The 19,280-nt window shown below is 43.7% G+C and overlaps 1 protein-coding gene across 2 annotated transcripts; it reads right to left on the reverse strand.

Annotated features, from left to right (window-relative positions):
• Positions 1-2,811: 2,811 nt before the first annotated feature.
• On the reverse strand, positions 2,812-13,234 carry AMER2 (APC membrane recruitment protein 2). Of its 2 annotated transcripts, XM_003913683.5 has the most exons (3): positions 12,978-13,234; positions 11,910-12,784; positions 2,812-11,543 (listed from the first exon to the last, which is right to left on the reverse strand). In XM_003913683.5, exons 2-3 carry the CDS (start codon positions 12,682-12,684, stop codon positions 10,666-10,668), a joined length of 1,653 nt encoding a protein of 550 aa, XP_003913732.1. In that variant the 5' UTR covers positions 12,685-12,784; positions 12,978-13,234; the 3' UTR covers positions 2,812-10,665. The 2 variants fall into 2 exon arrangements, with proteins under 2 accessions (XP_003913732.1, XP_009189917.1); XM_009191653.4 differs by having other exon boundaries at positions 2,812-12,784; positions 12,978-13,068.
• Positions 13,235-19,280: the final 6,046 nt, after the last annotated feature.

Below are 19,280 nucleotides of genomic sequence, written 5' to 3' on the forward strand. Positions count from 1 at the left end.
TCTATCACTTTGAGATATCGTATGTTTCTCCTTCAGTCTCTTAAAGTAGTAAAAAGTATTTATAGAGATTTCATTCGAACAGGCAGCCATATTTGTATTCCTGGAATAAACCTAACTTAATCGTGATGTATGGTTGGTTTTACAGATGACTAGATTCAGTTTTTTCTAATAGTTTATGTAGAAATGTTGAATTTCACAATAGAGATGTGTCTATAATTTTTATAATTATATACATTTCTATAAATTCTATATATTTCTATAAATTTGGAATTGCCTAATCACTAGATTTTGCTGAAACATTTGTTCTGCTATCTGGTTTTACTGCTTTGCTTTGTTTTGCTTTGTTTGGAGGGGGAGAGAAAGAGTTTAACTACCAATTCACTGTCTTTCATAGTTCTAGGACTCTTTAGGTTATCCATTTCTTCTCAAGTCACTTTTGGTTATATATATATATATTCACATATATTCCTATGTTTTATACACACACACAAACACACACACACACATGAATTTGCATACTCTACCTGAGTTTTAAAAATCTATTGTCATAATAGGCCAGAAGTGGTGGTTGATACCTGTAATCCTAGCACTTTGGGAGGCTGAGGCAGGAAATCGCTTGATCCCAGGAATTTGAGATCAGCCTGGACAACATGGTGAAAACCCATCTCTACAAAAAATAAAATAATTAGCTGGGCATGGTGGTGTGGGTCTGTAGTCCCAGCTAATTGGGAGGCTGAGGCAGGAGACTCGCTTAAGCCCAAGGGGTCCAGGCTGCAGTGAGCCATGATCACATCACTGCACTCCAGACTGGGCAACAGAGCTAGACCCTGTCTCCAAAAATAAAATTATTGCCATAATATGTCTAACATTCTTTTTTTTTTTTTTTTTTTTTTTTGAGACGGAGTCTCGCTCTGTCGCCCAGGTTGGAGTGCAGTGGCCAGATCTCAGCTCACTGCAAGCTCCGCCTCCCAGGTTTACACCATTCTCCTGCCTCAGCCTCCGGAGTAGCTGGGACTACAGGCGCCCGCCACCTCGCCCGGCTAGTTGTTTTTTTTTTTTTTTCGTATTTTTTGGTAGAGACAGAGTTTCACCGAGTTAGCCAGGATGGTATCGATCTCCTGACCTCGTGATCCGCCCATCTCGGCCTCCCAAAGTGCTGGGATTACAGGCTTGAGCCACCGCGCCCGGCCCTCTAACATTCTTTCATTATACTTTTTATCTCTACCGCAACTGTGGTTATGCCCGTCTAATTCTGAACCATACTTTTATCTTTTCTATTTTTTTCTTTAAAAATATTGTTAGATGGTTTTCAAAACATTTTTATCTTTGTTGATCTACTTTAGAGTATCTTTGTCTTCTGTATTATTGCTTTCTGCTCTTATTAATATTAATTCTTTTTTTTTTTTGAGGTGGAGTTTCACTCTTATTGCCCAGGCTGGAGCACAATGGCCCAATCTCAGCTCACTGAAACCTCTACCTCCTGGGTTCAAGCAACTCTCTTGCCTCAGCCTCCCAAGAAGCTGGGATTAACAGGCCTCATCCACCATGCCAGGCTAATTTTGGATTTTTGGACAGGGTTTTACCATGTGGGGCAGGTTGGTCTCGAAATGCTGACCCCAAGTGATCCACCCGCCTCAGCCTCCCAAAGTGATGGGATTGCGGGTGTGAGCCACCGCGCCTGGCCAGTTCTTAATTAAAATTCCTATGTGTTTATTCTGTTATTCTTTTCCTAACTTCTTACATTTAATTAAAATGGATTCTCAGCTTATTAATCCTCAGCTCCTTATCTTTTACAATCTATTTGAAGCTATAAAATTTCTCCTAAGTACAGAATTGGTTATATTTCATGTCTTAATATAGATCATTTTCATAATTATGCACATCTAATTGTTTTTTAATATCCTTACTCATTTATTCTGTGATCCGTGAGCTATTGAAAGGTGCATTTTTCAAATGTCCAAATGTATGGAGTGATTTTAATTATCTTTTTAATACTAATTTCTAGTGTAGGTGTGTTGCGGTAAGAGAACACATTCTGTGAAGAACTATTTTTTGAAATGTGTCAAGACTTATTTCATGGTATAGGATATAATCAATATTCAGAAATGTTTTATTTGCAGTTGAAAAGAATGTGGATTATCTAGTTGTTTGGTCCAGGGTTATAATATGTGGCCAAAGGTGTTGCTCAAATATCTTTATCCTGACTGATTTTCTGTGCTTGACCATCAGCTACCAAAAAAGGTCTAGGAAACAGTCCTCGCCGCCCTACTGTGGATGCGTCCACCTCCCCTTAGGTTCTCAGCCCATTCTTGGACCACGGAATGGAAAGCTCTTGGCCTACAGGGATCAGTAGCTACATCTGGGGGTTTCCGGCCTCCCTTCCTTGAGAGGCTTCCCTACCTGTTACACAGAGAAAATGAAAACATACCATCAAAACCAAAATAAACAAAAACCAGAAAGCAACTTTTTAGAAAGATTCCAGTGGCCCTAATGTTGCTGCTACCTGACAGCGCGGATTAGCCGCCCTCATGGGAGATGATAAGGAAAGGAGATTTTCTAAGTAAAGGGCTCAGAATTCAGATCAGAGTCAGAATAACAAACGAGCTTTTCAAAAGGCAGCTGCCCAAACCAAACAAGGAATTTTTCACTTGTTTACAAAGTGTGGAAAGAAATATGGGCCTCCCATTGGTCTTTCCACAAGACAGTCACACACACATCATCTCCTGATTATCACCATCATTAGTATAATTTATAAAAATTGAAAAGACTGGAAATAAAATTGATCCTGGAGAAAGAACCACCAGAATTCACTTTAAATGCAAAGGAGCAACAAAATTTATTGACTGAAATTAAACACAACAGTTAAAATGGCAGTGTGGTAATTTCATTTTCAGATGTTTGAATGGAACAAGAAAAGTGCTATTAGTCCAAGCTTCTTACATTCATTAAAAGAGTGACTATCAAAAACAGCAACATGCACAATGGTACATATGCACAAAATGGAATTATATCAACAAATATACAAAATACCCAAAATAAAATATTTACAGGTTTAAAAATATAAACATTGATTCCTCTATCCCATTAAACCATTGGAGTGGAGAAAGGAGAAAAGACCCTATTGCTATTTAGAATCCCTCTTTAAAACAAGTTTTTAAAACATAGAATTAGTTCTAGGAGACAATTTTTGATGTTTTTCAGGGGTTTAACATTCTATTATAAAAATAATATCTATAAACCTACTAACAATTTTCCTCCTGTGCACAAAAATAATACCGCCAAAAGTTTGTCCTCAAAGACATGCCTGACTTTCAGGAAAACTAATTCTAGAAATGGAGTTTCTCGTTTGGGTTTTCTTTGTTACTATTTTCAAATAACCTGCAATTCCCTATATTACACTGAGATACTTTATATAAATAACATGGGCAAAACCTGAAGTTCACAATGAGCCTGCTAGGTAGCTGGTGTCAAGTACAAATGATAGGAATCTACTTTGCCTACAACATCAAAAGCATTTTCCCTGATATTCCTGATAGACCTACGACTATCAGATCCTCCATATTCAGTAAGATTTATCCTGGAAGCAGTGAAAATGTTAAATATTACTTTGCTAGAGTTTTTCCTCCTTTATTTAGAAATAAATGTGTAGTAGGGACCAATGGTTGTAATGTAGATATTTGAGAAGGTTCATTGATTCCTTCAGGCCACCTGGAGCCATTTCAAGGCAAGTGAACAAGTATTTTCTGCATGTCTACTCCATGCCCCTATGCTATTGAACCAGATATTTTTAGTATTTCTGCTTTATTTTGTTAAATGATTCAGGTCTGAGAGTATCTGAGAAAGTATAATATGTCTCAAGTAACCAGAAACCTAAGCCATATCTTATTTAAAATGTATCTTCTCGCATAGAGCAGAAAGTTATTCTACTCGATTATTGAAGAATTTCCAAAAGTATCCCATTTTACCAATACCTACCTTACATGGTTCTTGTGAACAGCAAAGATAACAATGTAAAAAAAAAGCACACAGCATCCTGTCTGGCACCATAGTAAACGTAGAGGATATGTTAATAGAATTCAATATAAAATACTCATCTTCACGGTGACTGACTTATTGAAGGTGTTCAATGGCTATTAGTTGAATGAGTTAATGAATCAGAAAATGTAGGACAGGATTCTGTGGCTGTGGACACAACACAGGATGGACGGCTTTTAAAGGAGCCAGGTGATTATTTCTGAAGTTCAGAATTGCATCAAGGCAAGGGACAACTCAAACAGCTGTCATTGAAACACACACAGATAACCAGTTGGCAAAGATGTGGAGAAATTGGAATCCTTGTGCACCATTGCTAAGTATGTAAACAGATGAAACCACTGTGGAAAGCAGCACAGAAGTTCTTCCAGAAATTAAAAATAATTCTATTTTTAATTAGAATTACCATATGAATGACCCAGTAATTCCACTTCTGGGTACTTATTCAAAAAAACTGAAATCAGGATCTTAAAGAGATATATTTTCACTCCCTTGCTCATTGTAGCATTACTCACAATAGCCAAGATGTGAAAATAATGTAAATGTCCGTCAGTGGATGAATGGGTTTTTAAAAATGCAGCATATACATATAAGGAAATATTATTCAGCCTGAAAAAAGACGGAAATCCTGCCATATGCAGCAACATGGGTAAACTTGGGGGATGTTATACGCAATGAAATAAGCCAGTCACAGAAGGACAAATACTGTGAGTTCCCACTTCTATAAGGGATCTAAAATAGCCAGACTCATAGAAGCAGAGAGTAGAATGATGGTTGCCAGGGACTGATGGGGGAGGAAATGAGGGCCTGCTGTTCAATGGGCATAGAGTTTCAGTTACGCAGGATGCATAGGTTAGAGAGATTTGCTGTACAACACTGTGGCTATAGTTAACAATACTCTATTGTGTACTTAAAAATTAAAGAAGGTAGGCCGGGCGCAGTGGCTCATGCCTGTAATCCCCACACTTTGGAGGTGGAGGTGGGCAGATCACTTGAGGTCAGGAGTTTGAGACCAGCCTGGCCAACATGGTGAAATCCTGTCTCTACTAAAAATACAAAAACTAACAGGCATGGTGGTGCACGCCTGTAGTCTCAGCTACTTGGGAGGCTGAGGCAGGAGAATAGCTTGAACCTGGGAGGTGGAGGTTATAATGAGCTGAGATCACGCCACTGCACTCCAGCCTGGGCGATAGAATGAGACTCCATTTCAAAAAAAAAAAAAAGAGGGTAGATCTCATATTCAATATTCTTACTTCAGTTAAAACACACACACATATGCATAGACCACCCAGAACCCACCAAGACTGGATTTAAGGTAGGAATAAAAACAAATGAAACAAACATGCTTGGAACGAATGATACCCTATCAGGGAAGAAGTATCGCCATGACAACAGAAGAGATTTCTGTCTGTACTTCCCACGTTAATCCTAAGAGAAGAGGATCCGTCCAAGGGAAGGCCAATGTTTGCCTACTCAGCGTAGCACAGCGGCAGGGTTCCCTGTATATGATTGTGAGCACCGTCATCTCAGACACAAAACTAATTTGCAGCTGCATGGACCTGGGTTAGCTCTTTCTATTACAAGTGAGCTGACAATGACACTAAGCAGTTCTTAGCTCTTCTATTACTGCAAATCACTAAAGAGTTTATATCCCTGTCCTACAGACTAGGGGAAAAGAGAGAGAGAGAGAGAGACAGAGATGGAAGGGGATAGAAACAAAAGGGATGAATTAAAGCTGTCATACTGGAGAGATAATATTACCTACCCCATATGGCTGTTAAGAGGACTAAGTAATTATTTCTAAATCTCCTAGCAGCGCCTGACATATCGTAAGTATTCAACTAATGTTAACTATTGTTATATTTACTATTTTTTTAGAGGCATTCGTGTGGCTTAATTCATAGTGCCCTTCCTCGACCTCACACCACTCTGCTTCACCCCACAAGCTATAAGCAACAAATGCAAATACCAAAAAAAAAGTAAAATAAAATTGTTTTGTGTTTTTAATGTATATTAAGAAAATCCAATTACAGCGCAGCTTAGGTGTGAGCTCCAAACTGGAGGGGTTTTATTAAGTATTCGAAACAGTAGATGCCCCATAAATAAGTGTTGCATTGAATTAAAGTAAATATCAATGATGAAAGGTGCCCAATTTCAGTTCTGGAGGCTTCGTGACTATTTTCATCTTTCCTTTGGCAGTTTGAGAAGGAACTCCTTTCCGTAATCATGAAACTATCATTCTGAATCACCTCTTAAAAACATCATCTGCAGTGACATAAAAACATTCCTTAGAAGTGGCTATTGTTGCAACAATCTGTCTCCTTTAAACCCTTATCACAGTGCAAGGCTTTTGAGAAGCAATGAATGCATGACAGCCACCAGGAAATCTTCAGAGCAAGATGAGGTCTCACAATGGATGGCCGCCTGTGAGGAGCCACACTTACACACTGCACTGACCGTGTTACAGCTTGCTTCTGCCTGTGAACTACACCCTTGCCTTTTGCTTCCCCACACAGGCTCTATAAGACACCCGTCTACCATACTACCCCCTTGGTCCCAAACTGTTTCATAAATATTTTTGTGTGTTATGAATTGACATTTTCTAAGGCTGAGTTTACACAAATAAGAACTGTTCCTTTCCTTGCTCTGCCCGGAGGTGGGGAAAGGGAAACTGGGTTAGGTGAGGTATTTGGGTTTTTTCTCTTATTTCACTCAGATACTTTAAACTAGCTTTCCTCAGTGATGAGACGAAGCGATTGTGATGCTTTTTCCTTATGTTTAACAGCAAAAAACTTCTTGAATTAATATCTTAACAATGAGAAGGGGAGCAAAGCATATGTGAATGGACTGGAACAGGTCTCAGTAGAAGCCAAGCGTCAGGGGAGCCAAACCCATGTATTTGTAATTCAGGAGAGAAATCTAGATGACTAACAGCAGGGAATGCATTCTGCCATGCGAACAGAGCAAATATGCTAGCGTCATGTGAAGTGTCCCGTCACTGCTGTCTGAGGGCACTTAGGAGACACGAGCTGCCTGAGTGGATCTCCTCACACCAAGCTGACAGTCAGGAGTCGCCTTTAAAATTAATCTGACAAAGGTGTAAATAATGAAAACTCTTAGAAAATTCAAAGAAATCTCAACACCTGACATAGTCTTTTTACCTGGATAATTGTGTAAGCAAAGGGCTATTTGCATACGGTTTAATTGCAAATACTTGAAGACTACCTCTGAGATGAAGAAATAAATCCTTTAAACACAGTGAGTTATTACCTTCATAGATATTAAACCCTTTGTATTTAAATAAGCAGTTAATTTGTGGAAAATGTATCTAAAGGAAGTCCTTTGTATTCTATATTCTATTGTTGTTATTAGATAAAATAATAAAAATCTATTTCCTCTTGTGATTATTTAAAATGCTGTAGTAAAATTTCTCCCAGTTGGTGCTAATGGCAGGCTAAAAGCATCAACCACCATCTGTACTAAAGCAGAGTGTTTCAAATAACAGTGTATGTGTAATATAGACATTAAAGTCAGGCTATCTTTGTGCAGAGCTATTAAGCCAACTGATAAATTTTCGTCCAACAATTGGTTGGACTTTTTCCTGTCTAATTTGGGCAGCTTTTCAACCAAAGAAAGTCAATCAACCAAGTACCTTAGAATATACATACATGGGAAAGATACAATTAGCCTCTATCCAATCCTTCCCTTAAAAAGTCAGCAAATATGGGCCTGAATAATCTTCACAAGGTCATTAGATATAATGCATTAATAAAAATTGGAATGTAAATCTAGGAAAATTCTTGAAAAAACAATCTCCGTGAACACAAATGAGAGAAAGTAGCCCTTGGCACAAGAAAGCAACTATGATCCCTGTTCCATGGTTGGAAAAAGTTGAGAATTTACTCTTCCTGCCACTCCAGGGATTTCCCATCAAGTGATTGAGGCTGTCTAATTCATTGCCCAAATCCTTTATTTGAATGATGTGGGTGCAATTCTTAAAAATATAAGGTTAAAAAAAAGGTGGAAAATATAAATTTAAAAAGAAAATATTTTATACCTTTTATAACTGGTTAATTGACAGGCCAGTGGAAATTAAGATAAACTTTGCTCACGTGTTCCTTTTCTTATGAAGAGGAGACACAGCATAATGATGTAAATGGAGGAATAAGTCCGAAAATCAGGAAAGCAAAAACTTCTCTTGTACTGCTTAAGAAATAGATTGCCTTTACTATTACAATATTCTCATAAGTTTTTCAGGTATTCTTAACTTTCCTGTACAAATGAACAAATGAACGAACATAACTTTGCCATGGATTCATGCAAAGGAGAATATAACCCTTGCAGGAAAATGTACCACAAGGAAATCAAGATCCTTTGTTTTACAGCTAGGAATAAAATTTATATTTTCTCCATTCACTAGGGGAAGATGAATATATTTTGAGTCTAAATAGTACTATCGGCATGAAATCAAATTTAAATCCCTTGTTTAATACAGAAATAATTTCAAAAATAATTTTCAAATCTAGAGTAGATGTCTTTTGTCTGTTAGTCTGTACACAGTTGTGTGCATGAGCACGTGAGTGTGAGATGCTTACATGAATTTCTGGTAGTGTGTTCAGAATGCTTAAGGCTATGACTGCATATAGGGCCTCAGCTACACACATAAAGAAATTAAATATTAAAAGATTACTTTGAAAAAGCATTATGGATCTGAGACAATGCAATAAAAGCCAGTCATATGACTAATGAAGAAATTCAGCAAACCTCTCCTAATCGAATCACTGCAAATTTAAAATGGGGAATGGCCTACTTTCTGCTACTGGCTCAAATTTGCTTTCCTTTGATGCCCATTTATTTTGTTACTTTCTTCATATTATTAAAATAGGCTTTCATATATTTCACTTGCCTTATTCTTTCATTTACGAAACAGAAAACAAACTTAAAAAGCATGTAATAACAGTTCATTACTAATGCAATCTCTCTGGAAATGAGACTTATACAGAAGTGTTCATGTCATTTACATATGTGTAGTTTCACTTGAATATGCATAATCTTCCTGCTATGATGAATCACCTCCTAGTAGAAGCTCTGGTCTTTTAATTAAATACACTGAAGTGTATTTTAAAAAGGATATTAATTTCATCATTAGACACTAATAGCATTCTAGGAACTGCTTCAGTTTATCATTGAAACTAGGCATATAATAACCCTTTCTGAAATAAATGTTTCGTCTGAATATTAGAAAACATACATAGAAGCAAACGACTTTTCAAAAAAAATCTTGGCATGAAGGGTTTACAATACAGAAGCTTGCCAACGTCATATTCTGCACACACTTGTCTTCATCATAAGTCCATAAAGCAAAAGGCAAATGATGTGAAAAACTATATCTTTCTATTGTGTTTCTTTATGTGTTCCTCATTTTGCACTCACCATATTGAGGAATGGTTGGATCCAAAATTTTATAATCAAGGTTAAAAAAAATATCTGAAAAGAGGCTTTGGGGTGAGAAACAGACTCTTACCCAAAACAAGGCAGAGCCATTCCTCTGGGACACCAGCACAATAGATTTGTTGTTGTTGCTGTTTTGAGAACCAGAGGACCCATATGAAACAAAACCAGAATCTCTTCCCATTACAATACATAACAGAACGTCAAGGGTTTGGGGGACCCTCATCACGTCTAGCTGTAAGACCGGATTTTATATTCTAGATTATTGACGATTACAAAATGTTAACAGCTGGATAAACTGTAAAATATGCATTATCTTCACATGAGAAGGTTTCAGCTTATAAATGCTTAAATACTGTATCTATTGGCATTTAGTAAAATCTTTCCCTGATCCTGATTTCTGCACTGGGTGGGGGAAGAAACAAACAAAAGCAAAAGCCTGCTCTCCTGAGCCTTTTATATCTCCCCAAACAAATTACTGAAATCAACCAAACCAAAACTCGCCTTTATTTTCCCAGTGTTAGATACTTGTCAATTTGCATATCTAGCAACTGAAGTAGGGAAGTTTTCTGCCAATCAATGGTCCCCTCTGCTCATCAGGTAAATACCTGGCTCTTTCAGCTTTGGAGGTGTTTTCCACACAGTGATACAGCAAAGGTTCTTTCTTTTTTTTCCTTTTTCTTTTTTTTTTTTTTTTCCTGGAAAGGAAAGAGGAAAGAAGGGAAGGAAGGAAATCTGTCTTGGAAGAGGAGATCTCCTCTGGTTCTTCAGTGGTTCCTTCAGGCCTCCGGACACTGGCTCATCCCAATATCCAGGCATGACTCTTATTTAGGTTTGGCTAAGTCCTGTTTTCTGCAAAGGCAAGTAAAGGTGACTTCCAAGTGTTCACTATATTAAAGAAAAAAAGAAGAAAAACTTAAAGGTAAAAAAGAAAAAAGTGCTTGAAAATAACTCTCAGGGACTTATCTTGAGAGGAGAATCCCAAGTGTAGCATCCCTCTTTCTGGTGTTATCCTGTCCCTGCTCAGGGCACAGAGACCTCCTTGGTCCATGCTCTGGAGCAGGCGGGGACGGGTGGTGTCCTAGAAGACTTTCTTTAGGAAAAGCAAAACTAACTGCAGTGGTTTCCAGGGAAAAGTTGTATTCCTTGACATGTGGCCCATCCACTTTGGCCTGGAAGACCTCACAACTTTTTGGCACTGTCGTGGCAGGCCGTTGCCCTGATGGTGGTCCCAGCCAAGCCCCGGTTGCTGACTCTGCGGACCAGCACTTTGGAAACCGGGATTTTTGTTCTGGGCATCTCACTCCTGGAGGGTTGCTGGTGCACCACGGGATGGCTAGATGGAAGGTTGGTCAGGTGCTTGATGCTAATAGGGATCTTAGAGTCCTTCAACAAGCTGCCTGGGGTTCGCAGTGGACAAGTGATGGTGCCTGGAGATACGGGCTTTAACCGGGACAGGCAGGACGTCTCCTCGTTGTCCTTCCCTCCAGGAAGGGTTGCTGGACTTCCGTCCGGGTCAGCATAGAGATCGTAGAGCGCGTCCCCGCTGTAGCTATCCCGGGGGATGCCCGCCTTCTTCCCGCTGCTGGCGCTGTCTTCCTCTGGGCCTGGCGTGGTGGAGTCCCAGTAGCCCTCGTCGCTGTTGGGGACGCCTTCCTGCTGCTCCTTCTCCGGGTGCTTGGGCTCCTCCTTCGGATGGGGCTCGATGGGAATCCGGTTGAGCCTCCTGCGCTTGACCGAGGACGCGTCCTTGGCCGCTTCCACACACCTGGTGTCTTTGGGGGTTTCGGGCGCCACCTTGGTTTCCAGCGCAGCTGCCACCTTGGCCGCGCCCTCCTGGGGCCCGGGTCCCTGCTCCTCGGTCTGGGACAGCATGTCCCAGAACTCCTGCAGGTAGGTGTCGTCCACCTCGTCCGGGCTGGCCATCTCCTCCCCGCCTCCCTGGTAGGCCACCACGCCGGGGTTCTTTTTAGAGAGAGGCGGCTTGCCTGGCCCGGGGGCATGCTTGTCACAGCTGGCACCTGCCTCTTCCTCTGGGTCTGCAATAATATCTCCACAGCCTGTAAGAGAGTCAAAGCTTTTCAGTGAAGTCACGTCAGAAAACATCAAACAAATACGATCTGCCGACGGGTCTGAGGGTGGATCGACAGAGGCAGGGTCCGGGGCGGCGGGTGCCCGGCCGCTGCCGCCTTCGGAGTCGACAAGGGGGACCGTCTTGACCGGAACGGCCCCCGTCCTGGACGCGTCCTCGGCCGTGCGGACCTCCCCGGGCCCCGGCTCGGGGGGTCCCCGGGGCTTCTCGGCGCGCCGATGCCCCGCGGCGTCCTCTCCCCGGGCGCCGGGGTCCGGGCCCTCGGCCTCTCGGCAGCTCCGCGCTGGGGCGCGGTCGGCGGGGGCGGGCACCTCCTCTCCCCCTGCGGGCTCACCTGCTGGGTCTGGCGGGGCGTCCTGGCCGGGCTCCTCCGGCTCGCGCGCGGCTCTGGGCGTCTCCTCCTTGACGCACTCCAGGCTGGCGGTGAGCGAGCCGGGCAGGATCAGGCCGCCCCCGGCCGCGCGCCCCTCCGCGGCCTCCGCCTTGGCCCGCTTGTCTTTCCGGTGCCAGCGCATGCCGCTGAACAGCCCCCGCAGCCCCCGCTTTTGTTTGCCGCCGGCCTTGCTCGCGTCCGCGGGGTCCCCCTTGCCGTTTTCCGAGCGCCCGTTCTTCTTCAGCAGCGAGAAGAAGCTGTGCGACTTGGCCACCGAGCTGGGGGCGAGGGAGCCCCCGCCGGGCCCCGCGGCTCTGGGGGGCCCCGGGTTCGGCCGCCCCCCGCCGCCCCCGCCGCCGTCGCCCCCGCCGCGCGGCTCCTCCTTCCTGCCGCTCTCCAGCACCAGCACCTCGGCCAGTCCGTCGTGGGTCCTGCTCCTCACCAGCCCCGTCGGACCCGAGCTCTTCCCGTCCCCTTTGTTTTTGACCCCAAAAATGCTGGGCATGGTGCCACCCGATTTCCTTTTCTTGAATAATTTGAAGGCAGCTTTATTAATCTTCCCCGACGGCGGCTCGGCGGCCGGCGTCTCGGCGGCACAGTCACAATGCAAGTCCATGTCTGCCGCGAGGGTCCCGGCCCCGGCCTCCGCCTTCCTCCTGCAGACCCCCGCGGACGCGCCAGCTCCGCCGCGCTCGCTGACAGCCCCGCCGCCGCCGCGGCTCCGGCTCGTCTCCATGGAAACCGCGCGGGCTGAGCCGCTGTCGTCAGCAGTGGGCTCGCGCCAGGCCACTGTCACCCGTGTTCTACATCAACCTGAGCCGCGCTCGCCGCCGCCGCTGCAAAAGAAACACACATAAAAGACCATCTTCCCTCCCGCAAGGGCTTATGTAATCCCCTAACCCACTTCCATCCGACTTGGCGCGGCGCTGCATGGCGTTTGTGGGGCACGAGCAGGCGACACAGCCGCGAGCTGATTGCAGACATTCGAGTCGTAATGATGGAATTCAGATTCCCTCAACTCTCACCCACCTTCCGAATCCTTCTCCAGACTCGCTGTTCGCGGGAGCGCAACCGTGGATCACGCAATGCCTCTGAAAACGACAGCGCAATTCAACCCAGCACAAAATGCTTGCTTTTCTTATCCTCTCTCTGCTGGACTCCATGCATCTTCATGCCTTTCCCAAGCCCTGCATGTCTGTCCTTAGCACTAGTGCACCAAGCGCAGCAGGCAGGAAGCACGTCTGCCTACATCCATGTCTTGTCCAGAGCTAAGCACACGCTAGGTCCATGCTGTGTGGCTGTCGTTATGGTTATGGTTCTTGTGACAAAAGTACACGGCACCACTCAGTCAGTGGATCAGCAACCCGGCAATGCACACACAACAGCTCCCCGGGGTGGAGTTTGCCTGCACCTTTGGGACAACCATGAGTCTTATCCCAGACTCCAGCCACCATGGGATGAAGTCACAGACGCCGGGGCCCAGCCCACATCTGATAACAATAGACAAGCTGACCGAGAACACAGGCTGGGCATCTCAGACCCACTCCACAGGTGGGCCTTCGGGTCTGGGTTCTGCCCTCTCCTTTCCCACTCAGCGGGACACTGGCATTATTCCTGTCACTGCTGTACCACTCCCCTCCCCCATCCCACCAGGGCTGACTTGTAGCCCCCTTCCCCAATAGACAGAGCAGAAAAAGCTTGGCAGGGGTCCCTGTGTGTCCAGGGGTCTCTGCAGACATTCCTACCGGCCTGGCCTGGGGAGAGGGAAAACCTTTTTTCTGGAAACAGCCCAGTCTAGGGGTCTCCTCTGTGTTCTGATTTAAAAAGTGACTGGTAATATTCTCATCGTGACATCTGATTTCATAATCCCAGATGAGTGCTCCTTAGCAAAAAGAAGAAATTTGGAGAGGCATATACATATATTAATATAATGTATACAATAATATGTATATTATATATGTATATATTATATGTGTATATATGTATATATGTATATACATATTATATGTATATATGTATATACATATTATATGTATATGTTATATTATATATGTATATATGTATGTATATAATGTATATTATATTATTATATACATTATATTGATATAATATATCATTATATATAATAATATAAGCATATACATATATTAATACAACATATATTAATATAATATTAATAATTAATTAATATAATTCATATATTTTATTTTATAAAATAAAATTATTTTATATTATTTATTATTAATATAATTCATATATTTATAATTAATATAATTAATTATTAATATAACATATATTAATATACATATATTAATATAAGCATATACATGTATTGATATATTACATAATTAATATAACTATATTAATATAATATAGTATATATAGTATATGTTATTTAATCATTTGATTATTTATTAAATATCGTTTAAGAATATATGTAATAATTACATATGTATACAAATACCAGTCTCTTCCCCACTCGTTTTTTATGTGCTGTTTGCATTATGCCAAGAAATCCCAATCCCCATCCACGTAAGTTGGCGTTTTATTAATGACGTATGTTGGCCATTGCAGCTTCTGTTGTTATGAGATACAGCTGGTTTACATTTAGACCTTGGAGTTATTAGTTGTATTATTTCCTTTTTTGTTTATTTTTATCAAGAACACTGTTTTGTAAAACAAAGAAATCAATGAGTTCAGGTTCACAAGAGGTTGTTACTTCCGGACTCTAATTCCATCAACTCTCTCTCACTATTAATGAGCGTCTCTCCTAGAACAGGAAGTTCAGGAAGTAAGGTGAGACCAGAAAGAGGCTTTCCCGGACTCTAACTGACCGCTTGACATCATGAATCAGACTCCTCAGTGCTTCCTGGGGAGACCGGGTGTAAGGAACTGTAAAGAGAAACCCATTCGTTATGTCTTTACAACCTTTTGAGAACAATAGAAAGTCTCAATTTTACACACACACACACACACCCCCCATACAGTTGCTTAGATTTGTGAGTTACTATGTAGCTCTGTCAGTTTGGAAGAGTTTGTGACTGGGATCAAGGAAAAGTAAGTCGCCTATTAAAAAATCTCCCTTTCTCCACTGGGAGAAAGTGGTCTGTTTATTCACCCATCAGGGCAGGTCAAATGTGACTCTAATTTACATGAGAATCTTTGGGCCTCCTGGGAGAAATCTGATAGAGGACTTTGGGATGGGTATCATTCCTTTGGGACATCAACACTCAAACAAAGAGAAAGAGACAAAGCTGTCTTCAGCCTGGGGAAGTTGCCCTCACCATGAGTTCCTGGCCCTGAGACAGGAGAAAGCAGGGACCCCTGGAACCATCTGAAGACACTGGGCATGGGAGCTGTAGAGTCTGCAGTGTGAGTGAGGACCCTCCAGCATCCTCCTACCCAACATCCTTGTTACAGGGATAGTGGGAAAAAGCAGGGTGAGGCCAGCTGAAAGGAACTCACCCCAAGAGCCAGAGAGGTAAGGAGAGAGTCTGCAGGGGAGAGAGATGAGGCACAGAATGGTCCGATGGTTTGACAGTTAGAGCCAGGTCATGAACCATCATAAAGACTGAGCCATACCTTATATTAAACTTCACAGTCAAGGGTGGAGAAAGCAAAATGGTGATTTATTTTTTTCCCTGAAAGACAGACCATGACAGTGAAGATAATTTTACCATAAACACTCCCATTTTTTGTTTACGGTTTCTTCTTTCATTCTTTTCCCCCATCCTGCTCCAGCTTGGGAGTGAACAGAAAATTTAGAGTAGAAAGGAATAGTGTACAGGGCCGAGGGGAAACATTTCGGGGAAAAGCCATTCCAAAACATTAAGACGCGTCACAAATGCAAACAGCAAGTGGATTTTGCTGGAAGACATGTGTGGGCTTTTCTTTGTTGGCACCAGGAAGTATTTGTCATTTTGTTGAGGCTTTTTTTTTTTTTTTTTGCTAGGTGGTGAGGTTCTCTGGAGGATGGTACTCAAAACAAGGGAAAAAAAATGAAGAGAAACACAGGAAGGATCATTTAAGAACTTAACATCATCATCATCATGATCATCATCATCATCATTTCCTTTTTTAGGGTGCCTTCAAAGCAGTCCAGCCCTTTGCCCAAAGCTTACTGGGTGGAATTCTTTTTCTTTCTTTCTTTTCTTTCTTCTTTCCTTTTCCTTCCTTCCTTCCTTCCTTCCTTCCTTCCTTCCTTCCTTCCTTCCTTTTTCTTTCTTTTCTTCTTTCTTTCTTTCTTTCTTTCTTTCTTTCTTTCTTTCTTTCTTTCTTTCTTTCTTTCTTTCTCTCTCTCTCTTTCTTTCTTTTTCTTTCTCTCTGTCTCCCTTCCCTTCCCCTCTCCTCCCTTCCCCTCCCCTCTCCTCCCTTCCCCTCCCCTCTCCTTTCCTTCCCTTCCCTTCCCTTCCCTTGCCTCTTTCTTTTCCTTCTTTCTTTCTTTATTTTTTCCCCCAGAGTCTTGCTGTGTCACCCAGACTGGAGTGCAGTGGCGTGATCTCAGGGCTCACTGCAGCCTCCGCCTGCCAGGCTCAAGCTGTTCTCCTGCTTCTGCTTCCCCTGTAGCTGGGATCACAGGTGTGCACCAAAAAACCCAGTTAATTTTTTTTGTACTTTTTTATTTTTAATTTTATTTTAGTAGAGACAGGGTTTCACCATGTTTGCCAGGCTGGTCTCAAATTTCTGACCTCAAGTGATCTGCCCGCCTCGGCCTCCCGAAGTGCTGGGATTACAAGCATGAGCCACCATGCCCAGCACTGGGTGGAATTTTCTATCCTAGGTGAGCTGCCGAGGAGCTTCCCTTTGAGCCGTTGTGTGGCTGCTGCTAAGGGACTTCTCATGTGTCACAGCGTTTCTGCTTAAGGAGGCTGCTAGCTTTACCTTAAACTTGCTGTGGGTCTTTAGAGGGATAATGCTTCATCACTATGGTTTGGAAACAATACCTGGATTGAGACCACCTCCCGTCTGCAGACCGCTTGGCCAGCTCCTGACCTCACCCCAGGCTGAAATGTCTGCCTCCCTGCTCATGTCCATTCCCACATGGGATTAGCCTCCAAGCTGGACTTGAGAAGCTGTGCTGCCAGTGAGAACCCCTAAATGTCCAACCCAAGTTCCCCTTTATGAGATGAACAGAAAAAAGCTCAGAGCCTCTAGTCTTAAAGTTCCCTGCTGTCCACTCTCTTCCTGTATCTGAGGCCTGTCCTTGCCCTCCATGGGCCTCATGGAAGCTGAGACCACAGTGTGAAGTGCACAGGTACCAGGAGAGAAATATGTGGATGCTCCTTGCAGAAAGCCTGGCCCTAGGTGCAATGCTGCTGGCATGTTCCCGTGTCCCCCTTGCCTGGGAAGATGAGGCTCGAGGCTAGGACGAGCAGCATGAGGGAGGGCTACAGGTCTGAGAATACCAGGCCCCGAGTTAAATTGAAGTTCTTGTGTTTTCTTTAGCATATTTTGATTCCTGATTTCCCCAAACATCAGCTTTCACTGTGAGTTAATAGCTGTTCTGGATATATGCTTATTAAAAGGATAAATTTATTTCTAATTAGTAATCTGCGAGCGAAAAGCCCGCTGCAACTCATAATTTTCCACATTAACCCTGGTGCACAGTCAAGGCTGCTAGGGGAAAAAGCCCATCCCAGGAGGAGCCACAACCCCACGTAGCCTCCAGAGTAAAGGAGCAGCTCAAAGGGGAGGAGTTCCGGGTTCATGGGACATTACCTCTGCCCACCTCCCATGGGTGTGTACCTGGATTCTAGGCAAGGGAAGTGCCACAGAAGACCAAATAAAAGCAAAATGAGCTTTTGCCTGTAGTGCTGGTAGGCACCAAGGGGACACTGGCCATGCGGCAGCTGACAGCACTGGTATTTGGGCAGTTTCCACGTCTCCCCCCAGGCTTCTAGTTGTTTAATCTTTGGCGTCCATTAGCTTCGAGACACATTTTTCCAATCTCTGCCTCAGTCTGAGGCAGAGATGTTATGTTCCTCTCTGCGTGCCTGTCTGTGTCTCTTCTCCTCTTCTTAGAGTGACACTAGTCACATTGATTAAAGGCCCACGCTACTCCAGTATGACCTCATCTTAACTTACACTTTGGTTACATTTGCAAAGACCCCATTTCCAAATAAGGTCACATGCACAGAGACCTGGGGTTAGGACTGCAGCAGATCTTTTGGAAGACACAGTTCAACCCGCCACAAACATGGTCAGCAATGGTGACAATCCGCCTCTCCTTCAGTCCTTCAATGCAACCACCAGGACCCTTGGCACAGACAAGACTATCCTTGGGCTCAGTCATTAGTGGGTTCAAACTGGGCATGAGCTTCTTCAGCAGGTGTAGGCCTTCAGCAGAGTTTGGGGTCACTGATGGCACTTCTGGGATTGCCAGCAGTATGGGACAGCACCACTGCCAACCAGAGGAAGCAAGAAGGGAAACAGTGTTGACCAAGAAGGGTAGATCTTGGCGTATACCTGTGAGACCCTGGGGTCTCTCAGAATTTTCTAGGAGGAACCTAAGACAGGTACCAAAGTTCCCATGTAGTGGAAAGGGTAGAACAAGAGGACCACTGTCGCTCTCCCTGTTCTCTATTCCCTGCGTAGAAGCCAGAATGGCCTGAGAAACATGTCACGCCATAACTGCTCCTCCCAATAATTCCCTTTTCTCTGGCTCTGCCATTTAGCTAGTTACTCTTAGAAAACATTGTATCTCAGATGGCATAGAGGGTGGGATTTCTTCAGCTGTTGGCACTAAGGTAGGTACAGTGCAGCCAAAAACAGGGCAGAATGAGGTCAGATAGCAGAGGGTGCACGGACAGGATGCCAGGGCTTTGGGCATGGATAGATGCCCTGTTAGAGAGCAGCCAAATAAGCAGTGGGAATCATCTCACCCCAGCAGGGATGCAAACCGGAACCCGAGCCCAAGATGAGGGCCCTCTGTTGTTAATGAGGAGGCCAGGCTCAGAGATTCAAGACTGGGAAGCTGCAGCGAGGCTGCAGAAATGATCTGGCCCACAGCGGGACACCGATAGGAAGCCCACGCCCCTGCTCCTTGGGTGTACTTGTGCTCATCTTACAAAAACTCTACTCTGCATCTGCTTCTTGAAACAAAGCTGGCCTCACACTCAGGCCTTGGTCCAGCCCACCCAGCATGTACACACAGTATGAACCACCCTGTGTAGCTAAGGTAGGCCTTCTGCCCGGGTTTCTCATTGCCCCCAGTCTCCAGCCATATGAGCAAGCTGCTTTCTGTCACGGCATCCCCACATCACAACCCCGCAACTCCTCTGAATCATGGCCCCCTTTCCCAGCTACTTCCACTTCTATCAAAAAGACATGGGA

The sequence above is a fragment of the Papio anubis genome, chromosome 15 (genome assembly GCF_008728515.1).
Source record: "Papio anubis isolate 15944 chromosome 15, Panubis1.0, whole genome shotgun sequence".
NCBI classification, from domain to species: domain Eukaryota; kingdom Metazoa; phylum Chordata; class Mammalia; order Primates; family Cercopithecidae; genus Papio; species Papio anubis.